A 14,688-nucleotide genomic window follows, 5' to 3' on the forward strand; every position below is an offset into this window, starting at 1 on the left:
CTGCTTTGATGCTCACCTCCTCTCTCAGGTCTCAGGAGCCTGGCCGCTAGGACCCTTGTAGAGCGTGTTAGTCTCTGGGCCACCAGTGCCCCCACTCAGACACTGACTCCTACCTGCGTCAGTCTACTGATAGCACCCTCCTTCCTGACGCCCCCCCCCCCCACTTGCCTGCCTCGATGAGAAAGCCAGTATGAGAAAGCCTGCTCTGGGGCCCTCCGTTTTCCCATTTATAACTTGTCTATATATTCTAGGCTGGGGGACTGGCTAGCTGCCTCCTTATGCCTCAGTTTCCCCTGACATTCATCCCTTGTCTCACACAGGCTATTGTGCCATCTTCCAGATGGGTCAGCTAAGGCTCTAAGGGGTGGGAGAACTTGCCCTGGGGACAACCACCTGTCATAGGCCAGCAGTAGGTCAGAGGTCAGGCCATCAGGGAGACCAGCTAGGGAAGCCCCTTCCAAAGGTGGCTGTAGGGACTAGGGGGAGTGAAACTCGGCCCCTGTCAGACTACCCGCAGCACAGCGGGGAAAGTGAGGCCGGGAGTAGCACCGGCTGGCCTGGGCACCCAGCACGGGGCCTCTGAGACGTCAGGCGTGGCCCGCCCCTAGGAAGGACCGGGTCTCGGAGCCCCCGGCCCTTGCCCGACCAGCCCCTCCCCTCCACCTCCCCCACCCTGGCCGCGGCCTCCTCGGGGAGAGTTTAGAACAAAAGGCGTGTGGGGCGGGGCCGGGGCGGGCCGGGGGCGGGGCGGAGGCTATAAGGGGCGGTGGCCCGGTGCGGCCCAGCAGGCCCAGCAGCCCCGGGGCGGATGGCTCGGGCCGCCCGGCTCTGCGGCGCGGACCCGCGCGCCCTCCTGCTCCCGTTGCTGCTGTTGCTGCTGCCGCCGCCGCCGCTGCTGGCTCGGGCCCCGTGGCCCCCGGTGAGTGCCCAGAGCCGGTCAGCCGCTCCTCGCCGAGGGGGTGCCGGGCACTCGGGCTGGGCCCAGTGGCGGAGCTGGACCCACCGGGGCGCCTGGGGTGGCCTGGAGCGGCCCGTTACCCGAACCGCTTTCTGGGTCCCTAGGGACGTGAAAGATAGTGAGCTTCCCGTCCGTGGAGGTGTGCAAGTGGAGCCTGCGCCGGGGTCGTTCAGGCTGGTGAGGCGGGACTCTGTGCTGGACGCACGCCCCCTCCCAACGTGGGGACCTGCTCCTCGGCCCTCCAGCTGCAGAAGCTGGATTGTGTGCTGGGCCAGGTAGCAGAGGGAGTGGTTACAGGGCCTCCTATTCGTCGCGCGCGGACAAAGCCGCAGGCTGGTGTCAGTCTCCTGGTGTGTGGCCTCGTTGAGCACACCTCCAGGGGTGCAGTGAGCCGGAAGATTAAGGAAAAGCTGGGAGAGCAGCACTGCCCTGGGGCAAAAGGGGTCTGAGCCCAGAAGAGGTGGCACCACCTGGGCATCTACAAGTGGCAAGTTTGGGAGGTGTGAAGACAGGACAGCGTGAGTGTGAGACCTGTGGTGTGTGTGCGTGTGTGCTTGCGTGTGTGTGTGTGTTTATGACAGAGTCAGTAAGAAAGAAGAGCCCAGAGAGGGCAGCTGAGACCCTCCAAAAGGAAGGGGCTGGGGGGAGAAAGGGAAGAGAAAAGAATGGGTGATCAGGAGAGAAGATGGTCCATGTGAGAAGGCAGCAGAGTGAGTAGAGGAAGAACAGTCATGGGGTGTTGTGTGAGAGCCTGTGTGTGCCCAGCACCCTCCCCTCCAGCTGCGACCTCGAGGGACCACTCACAAAGGCAGCTGCAGGCCCACAGCCCCTTGGACCACAGCTATAGCATCCAGACCACCCAGACAGGGATGGGTGCTTTAGGAGGCGTGCCAGGCAGGAGTCGTGGGACCGTCCGGAGGAGGGATATCTGCCCAGCCTGGGCCCCTCTGTCCAGTCACACCAGCTCTACCCTGGCCAACCTTGCCCCATCCTGGCTGTGGGAGCAGAAGAAGACAGGATGGGTGGGTTAGGGAAAGGGGGTACCTCAGTCCCAAGGCTCTGCCTCTTCATCAACTCCTCTCAGTCCCTTTGAACTTGGGAGAGTTAGGAATCGCCCAGGGTAGCCAGTTGACCCCACTGGTTCAGGAATTAGAGAGATCTGGCTCTGAACCAGGTGCCCTAGGTGAGCCCTCTTGTGTCTTAGGATGCCACCCCTCAGTCTTGGCCGGTGGGTGGGAGATAACACGGGACTGAGGATTAAATGAGGTAATGGAAGGAGAGGGCACAACCAGTCACTCTGGAGGCACAATGTCACCTGTGGCTGCCACTTTGACGCTTGGAGCCAGGTCTGAGCTGGGCTGTTGTCTGTCACTCTGCAGATATGCAGGGAGCATTTAGGGTCGCCTTCAACGAGTTTATCCCCAGGCTGCCTTCGGCAGGGCCAGGAAAGCTCTGTAAATATTTATCCATCCCAGTTCACAGCTTTCAGGGTTGATGAAAGCCCTGCAGCCCAGTGGGACAGAGGCTGCCTTGGCTCTTGGAGCCAGTAGGGATGGGGGTGAGGGGTGGGGAGAAGATTAGGTGTAGTGTGGGGCAGTTGGTGGATCTGCGTGTTGCACGGCTACACAACTTGGGCAGGTTGCTTGACCTCTCTGAGCCTCAGAGGAGCATGGTGCTGCATAGAATCGTGTAGTGATGCTCCCCATTCTTTCTCACAGCCTAACAAAGTGCCCTTCCATCAGGGTCGCCTCCTTCTGACAGCAGAAGGCAGAGCCGTCGTTATTAATTATCTCCGTTGGACCAATAGCAAATGGAGGCTCAGAGAGGGGCAAAACTAGCCTGGCCTTACCCAGCAGCTTCCTGGCTTGGGGTCCCTTATCTCCCCTCTACGAAGTGCCTCCTGTTTTCTGGATTGGAGGTTGACCCAGGCACTGACCCCAAGCCAGGAGACTAAGTCAGCTGAGAAGTTCCTCAAGTATGTTTGAGGCTGTATTTGGTGCCCTGCGAGAGGAAGGTGGGGTGAGTGAGTTCAGTGCCCACCACAGGCAGGCCAAGGGAGGCTCCTGGCCTAGGAGGAGGAGGGGGGAAGGCATCAGAAGAAGAAATACTTCTCAGGAATGTGGGTTTTGGAGACCGGCCAAGAGTTAAGGAGGTGGGGGGAGGGGGGCATTGTGGGTGGGAGAAGCATGGGTCCCCAGTCTAGGCCCAGCTGTGTGACCCACCCAGGGCAAATTCCTTGACCTCTCTGGGCTCCCTTTCTTCCTCTGTGAAATGTGGTGGTCCCTGCTACCCAACCCTCCTTGCACTGTAGATGGGACCAGGCATGGTCTGTGCCCACCACCCCACCTCACAGAATCCCAGCAGCCTTGGAGGACCGAGCACGCCAATCTTAGGGATCTGAAAAGTGCTCTGGGCCAGGACTTGCAATTAGGGTGTCTGGCCCCAGGCCAGAAAAGACTCATAAAGATGAAGTGTAGGATGTCAGGTTTCCCCTAGTAATGGGGAAAGCGAGACCAAGAGCCATTAAATGATGGGCTCCAGAAAACAAATGTTGGAAAATCCTGCTGGCCAGAGACCTCGATTCTAGTGACTTCTGCTCACTCACTCTCCAAGACCAACGAATGTGACGCGGACAGTGAGCATGAGCCTCTGGCTTCCTGGGAGGCTCTGCACAAGTCACTCTTCTCTGGGCCCGCAAGCCCCCTTCTGCTAGCTGCAATTCCTGTTTATGGTGTAGTCTGGGAACTTTGGGGCAGCAGGACACCAGGTGGGAGGTGGGAGCTGTAGCACGTGTGGTGAGAGCAGATTTCCATTTGTGGGAGAGGAGGGCCCACAGGACCAAGGAGCCGAGCCAGGGAAGGGGCTTTTCTCTGTGCCAGATGCTGCAGTGGGCTCCAGAGAGGGAGGTTATTCAGCCCTCTGCTGTAGTACCTTCCCCATCTGACAGAGAAGTCAAGGCTAAAAGAGGGCAGGGACTTGCCCAGGGTCACTCTGTCCAGGGTGAGCATGGCCTAGAACTGGGCCTTCTGAATCTCAGACTGTGGCTCTTTCTGTTGGACTGAGAGTCCCATGATCCAGGGTCCTGGACATGGACCTATAGTGCCTCATGGGGGCAAGAGAGGAAGGCATGGTGTGTGTGTCCATGGCCCACCCTCCCTCCATGGCTGGCTAGCCCAGGCCTCACTGGAGGACAGAGGAGATGAGAGATTTCTGCTCACAGGCATAAATAGAGCTGGTAGGCTGGGCTCTGGACTATTTGGGACTCTCAGGGGACAACCCAGTCTTACCCTTTCCAGGATTGGGGGAAGGAATCTGTTTAACCAGGAAGTCAAGGGGGTAGTGTGGGGAGAAGGGGCAGGCTCTCATGGCTTGGCACACAGACCTGGGGTCCATATCCTCAGTAGGAGACCTCACATATGTATCATCCCCATCTTATTGGGGGTGTAGGGGTAGAGATTCAATGAACTGGCAGGGTGCCTGGGAAATAGCAGGTGCTTAAAATTTTCCCATTCCTGGGGCTCCTGGGTGGCTCAGTCAGTTAAGCATCTGACTTCGGCTCAGGTCATGATGTCACAGTTCATGGTTTTGAGCCCCATGTCGGGCTCTGTGCAGACAGCTCAGAGCCTGGAGCCTGTCTTCAGATTTTGTCTCCCTCTCTCTCTGACCCTCCCCTGTTCATGCTATCTCTCTCTCTCAGAAATAAATAAAAAACATTAAAAAGTTTAAAAGAAAATTTCCCATTCCTTCTCTTCTGTCACCAAGGTGAGGGCAGCCTGGATCCCTCCTCCAGGGGAAGGGTGGCTCCAGCCTGAAGAGCACAGCAGAGGTAGCAGGTAGGGAGTGGGTTGTGACCCTAGACAGCTGTTACCACCTGCCAGCTGTTACCTGGGCAAGTTGTTTAACTTCTCTGGGCTCTCTTTTCTCATCTGAGAAATGGGGGATAATAACACTAGTGTTAGTGAGAGGTCCCATCAGGGGCTAAGAGCATGTCTGTGGAACCGGTGGTACGGTCCTGGGTACAGGTGAACTGCAAGAGTGAGAAGTACTTAACTAGCACTAAATCCAGTGTCAACGGGAACCCACAAGCCAGGGAGGCCGGGCTCTGCCAGGTAACTGACAATTCAATAAGCAAGCTCTGAAATCAGAGAGCTGGTCCAAGGATTTTTCTCACATCTCAGGTAGCTGCACCCCTGGGTATTCAGAAGACCCCTTTCTAGGGGGGTGTTCTCAGGGTTGAGTCTGGGTGACTCTGGGAAGTTGAGTTATTGGGGACTCTGGAATTGAGAGACTAGGGGCACTGGGACAATAATCAGAGCCCTGGGATGCCTAGGGCCTGGGAGAACTGCCAGAGGCTAAGGGCGAGGGTGGGGCCTGGGTGGCCTGGCTCCCACCCCAAATATGGCTGTGGGGAGGCCCCAGCTGCCCAGACCAGGCAGGCATGTAGTCTCTAGCCCGTGAGTGGCAGGGCTCCATGCTTCTCCCGCTTTGCATAGTATCCCTAGTATCTCTGCCTCCTGCTTGGACACGAGAGTCCTCACCTGGCCCCGCCGTGCCCTTGCTGCATGACCTTAAAGGGTCTCCCAACCTCCCTGGGCTTGTACTTTTTTTTTCAAGTGTGAAAACTATGACCTCCGTCCTGGATGTTGCAGAGGGTGGGAGCTCTGGGTTAGAATTCCCATCTGTGGTGCTGGGGCTCCAGTCCGGCAGGGCTGGGTGGGGCGGGCATCAGGGCTTGTCTGTTTCCCCTGCCCAAGCATGGATCAGCACAGGTATTATCCCCATCTGTCAGGTGAGCAAACCAAGGCTGTGCAGCTGGGCTGCAGCCTGGCGCTGGTGAGTGGCAATAGTGGGGGCCCTGGGCAGGAGCTGGCTCAGGTCATTGGAGAGGGCAGAGGTGGGGGTGGGGGTGGGAGGCAGGAAGAAAGGGAGGTGAAAAAGCTTTGCTGGGATAGGAGGGGAGGGGATCAGTAGGGGAAGGAGGAGGAGCCTGCCTGGCCTTTTCTTCGAGAAAGCTCTGTGGGATCCATTCCTGGGTGTGTGGAGAGTACAGTCAGGGGCTGTGCCCCCCACTGAGACCTTCCTGGCCCAAGTGACTGGACAGGCAGCCCAGGCTCTCTAGGAAGAGGGAGGATATCTGAGCCAGCCATGACAAAGGGCCCCGTTGTGTGATGGCTGGCATGCCCCTTCGCCCTCACTTTGCCCATCCTTGAGGCAGGCCGGGGTTGAGCATGGGTATGCTGACAGGCCATGAGGTCCTGAGGCCTGATCGGGCCTTCACAACCTCTCTCCTGCCCAGGATGCACACCGCCGCCCCCCTGTGAGGAGGGGGCCCCAGCCCTGGCATGCAGCTGCTCCCAGCAGCCGGGCACCTGCCGCTACCGCCCAGGAGACTCCCCAGCCGGCCAGCAGCCCCAGACCTCCCCGCTGCGGTGTGCCTGACCCACCCGAAGGGCTGAGTGCCCGCAACCGACAAAAGCGGTTTGTGCTGTCGGGCGGGCGCTGGGAGAAAACAGACCTCACCTACAGGTAGGGGCCAGTGGCTGTGGGAGCAGGCTCTAGACCTCTACCTGTGTGTCTGTGTGTGAACTGCCACCCTCACACCTGCTTCTTGAGACATGTACTGGAGCCAAATCTCTGTGATTAGTAGACCTGTGTGTTCACCGTTCCCCCCCCCCCAGCCATCTGCTGAACTCACTAAACCCCAACTGAGATGCACATGCAGACAACACCCCACCACACCCATCCCCTCCCCCCAGCAGAGGGGCAGTAGCTCTGTCAACATGCAAAAAGTCTCAGCACACATCTGGTGGCTCCACTGACATGCAGGCGTGGCCTTCTGTCACCGGGGCAACGCCTAATGGGGACACAGCACCAGGCCCTGGGACTCTGTGGTAAATGAGGGAAACATGGCCCATCCTCTCGGCATTAACCACATCTTTGTACAGACCTACTATCATAGCTTGGGGTCTGTGCCGGTGGGAACAGAGGTGAGCGCGCAGGTAATACTGGGAGTGATGAGGAAGGTCAGACCTGTCCTGCAGGTGGAGGGCTGGCCTGGGACAGATGGCCTGTGAAGGATGGTGTGGTGTCGCAGACTGGAGCTCAGAAATGTTCCCGGGTGGGAAACTTAAAACCAAGACAGGGGTCAAGGGGCAAGGTCTCCCCACAGTGAGTAGCACCGTCAGGTCTAGAAGGTGGGTCTTGGGGCTCCTGGTCCTGCATTCTTTGCACCAAATGCAGACACTGTGTGCACCAAAGGCCACACAAACCCACGCAGAGATGTTCCCATGCGGAAGAGGGACCGCAGCTGAGGCCCAGAGCACACCCGGCGCGTGTCCCAGGTGCATGCATCCCCACTGAGCATCCAGGGGCAACTCCTGGCCCAGCAGCCATCAGGGGGCTGTCCCAAGCGAGGCCCAGGCCCCTCCTCCTCCCCCCAGGATCCTCCGGTTCCCCTGGCAGCTGGTACGGGAGCAGGTGCGGCAGACGGTGGCAGAGGCCCTACAGGTGTGGAGCGAGGTGACGCCACTCACCTTCACCGAAGTGCATGAGGGCCATGCTGACATCATGATCGACTTCACCAGGTGAACCGGTTACCTAAGACCCCTCCGGGAACCAGCCCCACCTGTCAGTAGCCTCTGACTCTGCCCACCCACCCACAGGTACTGGCATGGGGACAACCTGCCATTTGATGGACCTGGGGGCATCCTGGCCCACGCCTTTTTCCCCAAGACTCACCGGGAAGGAGATGTCCACTTTGACTATGATGAGACCTGGACTATCGGGAACAACCAGGGTATGGGGGACCCATTTTCCAGACGGGGCAACTACGGGTCATAGAGAATGGGGATAGGCCCTTGACCTGGGCTCTGGAGCTTGAGCGTCGTGTGGTGGGCGGTTTGGGGATTGCTGGGCTCTCTCCCTTTTTCAGGCACAGACCTCCTGCAGGTGGCAGCCCATGAATTTGGCCACGTGCTGGGGCTGCAGCACACGACGGCTGCTAAGGCACTTATGTCCCCTTTCTACACATTCCGCTACCCCTTGAGCCTTAGCCCGGATGACCGCAGGGGCATCCAGCACCTCTACGGCCAGCCCCGGCCAGCCCCCACCTCTGGGCCCCCAGCCGTGGGCCCCCAGGCTGGGGTGGACAACAACGAGATTGCCCCGCTGGAGGTGAGGCCCTGCTCCCAGCTCCCTTCACCCTCTGGCCTCTGTGGCTCCAACGTGGGCTCTTGTTCAGCCCTTCTCTCCCACACCAGCCGGAAGCCCCACTAGATGCCTGCGAGGTCACCTTTGATGCAGTCTCCACCATCCGTGGCGAGCTCTTCTTCTTCAAGGCGGGCTTTGTGTGGCGGCTGCGTGGGGGCCGGCTGCAGCCTGGCTACCCTGCACTGGCTTCTCGTCACTGGCGGGGACTGCCCAGCCCTGTGGATGCAGCCTTTGAAGATGCCCAGGGCCACATCTGGTTCTTCCAAGGTGAGGGGGACTGGGGTTCATGCTCAGGAGACTTCCAAGAGCCAGGTATGTCATGGCCCAGGGTAGGGACAGCCAGGCAGACATGATGGGCAAGCGGGAAGGTGCCCCGAAGCCTCAGGGCCAAGGGAGAGTGTGGCTCACTTCTCTGGGTACAGCTGAGAGGCTCCCAGAGGAGATGGCTTTCAAAATGGGAGAGGACAGTGGGCCGTGCATCCGTGCGTGCAGCCCTCAAAGCCATCCTGGGAGGTATGTGTGATCAGTATGCCTGTTCTAGAAATGAGGTCTCTGGGGAGGAGAGGTGGTGCAGTGACTTACCTAAGGGCACAGTTTGGAAAAGGCAGAGCAGGGATTTGATCTCATTCGGGCAACCCCAGAGCCTGTGCTGTTAACTTTCAACTGGGAGAGACAAGAGTCTGGAGCATTCTAGGTGGCAAGGAGCCTGCTGAGGCAAGGGTGGAGCCCAGGGAACGGTTTGAAGCACTTGTCACAAGGAACCAAATGCCAGGGGAAGGAGCAGAAGCTCAGAAGGCCTCCTTCCTGTTTAGAATAACCTTTGCCAGGTAGTAGCTCCCAGAACATGTATCACCCAAGCTTGTCCCCATTGATGCCAACTTAAGGGTGCCGAGCGGGATTTCTGGCCTGAGTGTTTTATGGAAAAGGAAACTGAGGCCGGGAAAGACTGTGGCAGTGGTGGTGGCCAGGTGGGTCCACGGTGGCCTGGTGCCGTGGTTGGGCAGCTCCACTGCAGCCTCCCCTCTCTGGCAGGTACTCAGTACTGGGTATACAACGGCGAGAAGCCAGTCCTAGGCCCTGCACCCCTCTCTGAGCTGGGGCTGCTTGGGCCCCCCATCCAGGCTGCTTTGGCCTGGGGCCCCGAGAAGAACAAGATCTACTTCTTCCGAGACGGAGACTACTGGCGCTTCCACCTTAGCACCCGCCGTGTGGAAAGCCCCGTTCCCCGCCGGGCCACTGACTGGCGAGGGGTGCCCTCAGAGATTGACGCCGCTTTCCAGGATGCTGATGGTGTGTTGTTGGGGGGGGGGGGGGGGGGGGCGGTAGGGGAGTGGCTGGTACAAGTGTAAGAGCCGTATCGCCCACCTGGTGGTAGCTGGGCATTAGCTCCTCACCACGGGTCCTTTGTCCACCCTCCTCGTGCCAGGGCAGTGCCATGCTCCCATGCTGCAGATGGGAAGACTGAGGGCCAGAGAGGTGCCAGGACTTGCCCAAGTCCCTCAGTCATAGATGGTAAAATAGTAACTGCGGCACACTGAGGACCGATGATGTTCTAGGCAGAGCACTAAGCTCCTTATGTGTCTCCTGCAGTTCTCAGAACAGCCCTCTGACATAACACTTGTTATGAACCCAGTTTCCAGAGGGACAAACAGGTTCAGGTGATGAGGTCCCTAACTGGGCCACTCAGATGGACAGTGGGGGGGCCAGGCCTCCCACCCAGGCAGTCCCTGCTCCTAACCACTGAACTGGCCTCCCACCATCTTGAAGGACTAGAGTGGGACTTTCAGGCCAGTACTTTCTCCCCTGTACCCTCAAGCTTGCTTCTGTGCTGTCCCCCATCAGGACCTGCTGGGAGAGCAGTCCTGTGGTAGCTCTGGGGCTCTGGGTCACCCGCAGGGCCCAGCTTGGCTCAGGATGCCTGTCCATAGTCTGGCTGGCAGACACAGGAGTAGAACTGACATGGGGTTGGGGTGGGGTAGGGTGAGGGACACTTGCTTTCCTGAGAGGCAGGGGTTGAGTTTCTGAGACTCCAGGCATCTGTCAAGCTGGATGATAGCCCAGCTCAGACCTTGGGGCAGGTAGTACTCCAAGGGATGGAAGGTTCCAGAAGGGCCACCTTGGGGCCTGCAGGTTTCAGGAAACACAATAGCAGTCAAACCCTGACAATGGGACCTCCCCCTGTGCCTGTCCGTGAGCACATCCTGACTGGCAGGTGCAGGGCCCAGTGTCCACTCATCCAGGCCCGACCCTCCTCTCTCTCCTCAGGCTATGCTTACTTTCTTCGAGGTCGCCTCTATTGGAAGTTCGACCCTGTGAAGGTGAAGGCCCTGGAGGGCTTTCCCCGCCTCGTGGGCCCTGACTTCTTCGGCTGTACCGAGCCTGCCAACACTTTCCGCTAACCGACTTGGACACCCTCAGCGCTCCTGACCGCTGCCAGCCCACTGATATTGGATAGATGACCAGTGGCCATCCTTGTGTCTGTGGGTGCCAGGCACAGGTTGGAGGCTGTGTTTCCTCAGGGGGGTGGGGAGGGGGTGCTGTCACCTTGACAACTGCAGGAAGGGCCACGCAGGTCGTGGTCACCTGCCAGCGACTGTCTCAGACTAGGCAGGGAGACTCTGGCATTACTTGAGGGTGAGGCTGGACTCAGGCCAGCCCCACCCAACCTGTGCAGGTCATAGTCAAACCCTCCTGTCCTCAGTTTCTATATTTGTCCCTCAGGGTAGCACCTCAGTGGGGCTGGGGGAGCTGAAGCCCCCATTCTCTCCCTGCTGTGAGGTTCCTGCAGGGTACTGGCACCGGGGGGCCAGGGGCCTCACTGCCTTCCGCCCTTTCCTGAGAGGTCAGCTCTGGACAGGTGCTTGGAACTGCCTGTTTTCTAGTTGGTGATCCTAGGGATATGTTCTCCAGCATCCAGGCCAAAAGGTCCAGAGTCAGCTGGGGAGGGGAGGGCTTCCTGCTGGAGACCCCGGGCCCTGGAAGCCCCAACATACCTCAATCCTGTCTTGGGCTAGATCCTTCCCAGCCCTCATCCCAGCACTGGGACCCTCCAAAGTCATGTAAATGTGTGTACAGTGTGTACAAAGCCTTTTTTTTTTTTTTTTTTCCTACTGAGTACTGTCATTAAATATGGTTATTTTCTACTTGCCTGCCTGGGTTCTTTCTTTAACTATGAGGCCAGGACGGGGGAAGAGCTGGGGACTTGGGAGCCAACTCAGGACCTGCTGTGTTCTCATCACAGCCTACTCCCACCCACCCAAGCTTCTGGTCCTTGGGCTGGATGCAGTGCCCCGGCTCCTCTTGCTCCACATCTCCATCTAGCCTGGGGGGGACCGGAGTGGCTTTGTAATAGATTCCCTGCTTCCCCTCTGGCCCCTCGACATCCTCCACTAAGTGGTGGCCACTTCATCTGATCATGCCACATGCAGCCTTGATCCTAAAATACTTTGTTTCTCACTGCTGTCCGGACAGGAACAAAACTCAGGGTCACCACAGCCGACCCCACCTCTCAAGCGTCTCTTTGCCCTGCCTCCTGCCCCACGCGTATCTTCTTCATAGAAGCACCTATCACAGCTGCAATTTTATTAGACTGAACCATATGAAACTGTCAGCAGCAGGCCGTTTTTGATCTGCTGCATCATGCAACCAAACACACGGATGCTTTGATGCTTTCATTACTGTTAGCCCCACTCCCGGAGGCTGTAAGCTCTGCAGGGCAGGCCTATATCCTTTCGCTCCGCACCCCACAGCTGCACCTGCTGTAGGCACAGAGAGCAGAGTTGAGGAATGGAGAAGTTTCCCTCTTCTCCAGCTCACCCACGCCGCAGCCAAACCAAATACCACCTGGGCCTTGGAATCCTGCCACGCCTGGGGAGCCTTTGCCCATGCCAACCCCTCAACCGGTGCTGTCCTTCTGCCCACTTCCACAGCCGCAGGAACAGCTGTGGGTCTGGAACTGGGGCATCTGTTCCTAGGATCCCTCTTATCTACTCAATTACACTGTGTTTTTCGGGTGGGGAAACTGAGGCACGGGTAGCTCTGGCCTCCGGCCTCGTTTTGCTCCTCCTCCATTGGGCTGAGTTCTAGTCCCAGCCGTGAGGTGGAAAAAAACGCCGCTTGAGTCTGGGCCTCCGTTGCTATTTCTGTCCGTGAGAAGTTCTGAGTACCTCCACTTGGGAAGCAGCCTGGAATAGAGAAACGGGTCGTGGTTCCTTTAAGGGGCCCGAAGGGGCGCTCCCCGGCCTTTTGTTAGGGAGGCGGCGGCGCGCGCGTCAGCGTCAACGCCCGCGCTTGCGCACTGAGGGCGGCCTGGTCGTCGTTTGCGGCGGAGGCTGAGGAGCCCGGCGGTGGCTCGAACACCTGATCTGTCTGCCCTTCGCCTCCCGGTCTTGGCTGTTCTCGGCTCGGCGAGCCCCGGCTCCTCCTCAGTCCTCCCGATTTCTCGAAGCCCGGCCCCAGCCGCCCCTCTCCACCGCCAAAATGATGATGATGGCGCTGAGCAAGACCTTCGGGCAGAAGCCCGTCAAGTTCCAGCTGGAGGACGACGGAGAGTTCTACATGATCGGCTCTGAGGTAGCCCGCGGCGCGTCCCCGCCCTCCCCGGCCCCGGCCCCGCGGGAGCCTCGGGGCGGGTCTGCGCGCCGGGAACGCGCGTCTCCATTCATCGCGGAGGGCGGGCGCGCGCGCGCGGTGCGTTCGGAAGGGGCGGGGCGGGGCCTGTTTGACTCCGCCCCGCGCACCTCCGAGATCTGGGGTTACTTACTCGTTTCGCCTTGCTGGGGGGTCACCTACCGCAGCCAGGGCTTAGGGCACCCTCAGGAGCCACTGGTTCCACCCTGAGTTGGTACAGCTCCAGCCAGCCGCAAAGAAACGGGATGTTTCGTTTAGTCCCTGGGGCGCCTGGGGGAGAGATTTTGGAGGCTTCACCTGTAATCCTTCCTCCACTGCTGCATTTGGGATCATGAAATCGCAGACTGGAAACATGGGGCTTTCTGATGTTTCATCCCCGCAAAGTGTTGTTTGCTTTTATTTACCAATGAGGAAATTGGGAGGAGGATGGATATCCTGCTTTGGGTGGATAAGGCCCCAGTCCCTGAGCTAGATCTCTCAGCAGTTCAGAAGCAATTGACTCTCTATCTTGAACTTAACTCAGAATTATGAGGCAACGATTCTGAATATCTTCGATTCTTGACCAGAAGTGACAGCACTTTGTTGAAGCAGCTGGACAGCTGACTTTAGGAAAACCCTACTATTGGTCCTTCAGTGGGAGTTTGTACTAAGTATACTGTTTTTCCAGGTTGCTTCAAACTACACCTTTTTGATCCAAAGCAATCCCCAGCTAGTGTATATTCCCTTTTTTTTTTTTAATTGTGGATATGCAGTTCAGATGTGCCAATACCAAGCTGTAGAGTCTTTTCCTGTGTAATGAGGTAAGTGCCAATCCTGGAGAGCTAAAGCAGTTTCACAATGCCCAGGGTTGTCTCTCCCTGTAGTGGTGTTCAGTATCCTATGCCAACATTCCATTCTTTTTTTTTTTTTTTTTTAATTAGTTTTTTTCTTCCCCCATCACAGTTGAGCATAGCATGAATGAATGACCGACCCCCTCTGATTCCTGGCTTGTTTCGGTTGTATCAGGTTGGGAGACCAGTGTTGTCAGTAGTATCAGGACTTCAGTGTTTCCATTTTCCACCAATTTTTATGGAACAAAAAGGACAGGATGCGATACGTTTTTCATGTTCTGACATAAATGCTGCTCTTTGGACATAACTGGGAAAATGGAGTCAGTGCCTGTCCATGTCCCTCAGAATGGTCCTTGTTGACCAGTAGAAAGCTGCCTAAATATAGGATGGAAGGCACTTGAGGAATTCCCAAATGATCCTGGGCATTATGTTTAAAGAATGCTTACTTCTTAGAAAGGGTCTAATGGACAGGAAAAGCAGTCCTTTTGGCCTTGACTCTCAGTGGATGCTACTTTTCAAAAGGAAGCTTTCCCTCATTAGGTGGAGTATATTGAGAGGGAGCATGTGGCCAGATGGGAAGAAGGAAGCCTCTCTGTTTCCAGGTAACTCTTCTCATATGTGGGAGATGCTCAGACTTGATGGCCTCAAGATCTTCCCCGTAACATGCCTTCGTTTCTAGAAGGCTAAGTGCAGTCTGCTCTTTCAGCTCTGTTGAGTGAGAATAATTGTTCTGAGACCCAGTCTATAGAGTCCCAGATTGGAGAGGGGAGAGACGTCTGCTCTCTTGGGCCAGGCCTGAACCTCTGGAGGTCTGGGAAGGGTTCAAGATCAGGAGGCTGACTATTGATAACCAGAAGCTCCTGTGACAGCGTTGGGTGGTGGATGGCCTGCAGGTCTCTTCCCCTTGGAAAACAGGCACCATATTCAGAGAGGTGGGTCGGCTGTAGAAACACACCCATGTCCCCCCATGCCACATCTGTGCAGCAGCTTTGGGAAGGCTTGTGTGATCGCAGCAAGTGTGTATGTCACTCTTCTCTCCCCATCTACAGGCAGCTGTGTTCA

General features: G+C 57.6%; 2 protein-coding genes across 3 annotated transcripts in view; both read left to right on the forward strand.

The window, feature by feature from the left end:
* Positions 1–808: 808 nt before the first annotated feature.
* Positions 809–11,267, forward strand: MMP11 (matrix metallopeptidase 11). The gene is made up of 8 exons (XM_039242926.1): positions 809–919; positions 6,255–6,484; positions 7,399–7,542; positions 7,621–7,754; positions 7,890–8,131; positions 8,218–8,434; positions 9,200–9,457; positions 10,433–11,267. The coding sequence occupies exons 1-8, from the start codon at positions 809–811 to the stop codon at positions 10,564–10,566; spliced, it is 1,470 nt and encodes a 489-aa protein (XP_039098857.1). The 3' UTR covers positions 10,567–11,267.
* Positions 11,268–12,260: 993 nt separating this feature from the next.
* SMARCB1 (SWI/SNF related, matrix associated, actin dependent regulator of chromatin, subfamily b, member 1) overlaps positions 12,261–14,688 on the forward strand; it is a 35,873-nt gene continuing 33,445 nt past the window's right edge. The window contains exon 1 of one of the 2 annotated variants that reach the window (XM_039242833.1): positions 12,261–12,739. In XM_039242833.1, coding sequence (XP_039098764.1) covers positions 12,647–12,739 — 93 coding nt within the window. In that variant the 5' untranslated portion in view covers positions 12,261–12,646. The remainder of the gene's footprint in view (positions 12,740–14,688) is intronic. The other variant, XM_039242834.1, reaches the window with a different exon arrangement.

This window comes from Hyaena hyaena, unplaced genomic scaffold (genome assembly GCF_003009895.1).
Source record: "Hyaena hyaena isolate Hyena2069 unplaced genomic scaffold, ASM300989v1 scaffold_219, whole genome shotgun sequence".
NCBI lineage: Eukaryota > Metazoa > Chordata > Mammalia > Carnivora > Hyaenidae > Hyaena > Hyaena hyaena.

Excerpts from the sequence above, each read along its gene's own strand:
- MMP11 (XM_039242926.1), top strand. The coding sequence starts at position 809 with ATGGCTCGGGCCGCCCGGCTCTGCGGCGCGGACCCGCGCGCCCTCCTG. Across the intron at positions 7,755-7,889 it reads GACTATCGGGAACAACCAGG|GCACAGACCTCCTGCAGGTG; the intron begins GTATGGGGGACC and ends TCCCTTTTTCAG. Across the intron at positions 8,132-8,217 it reads ACGAGATTGCCCCGCTGGAG|CCGGAAGCCCCACTAGATGC; the intron begins GTGAGGCCCTGC and ends CTCCCACACCAG.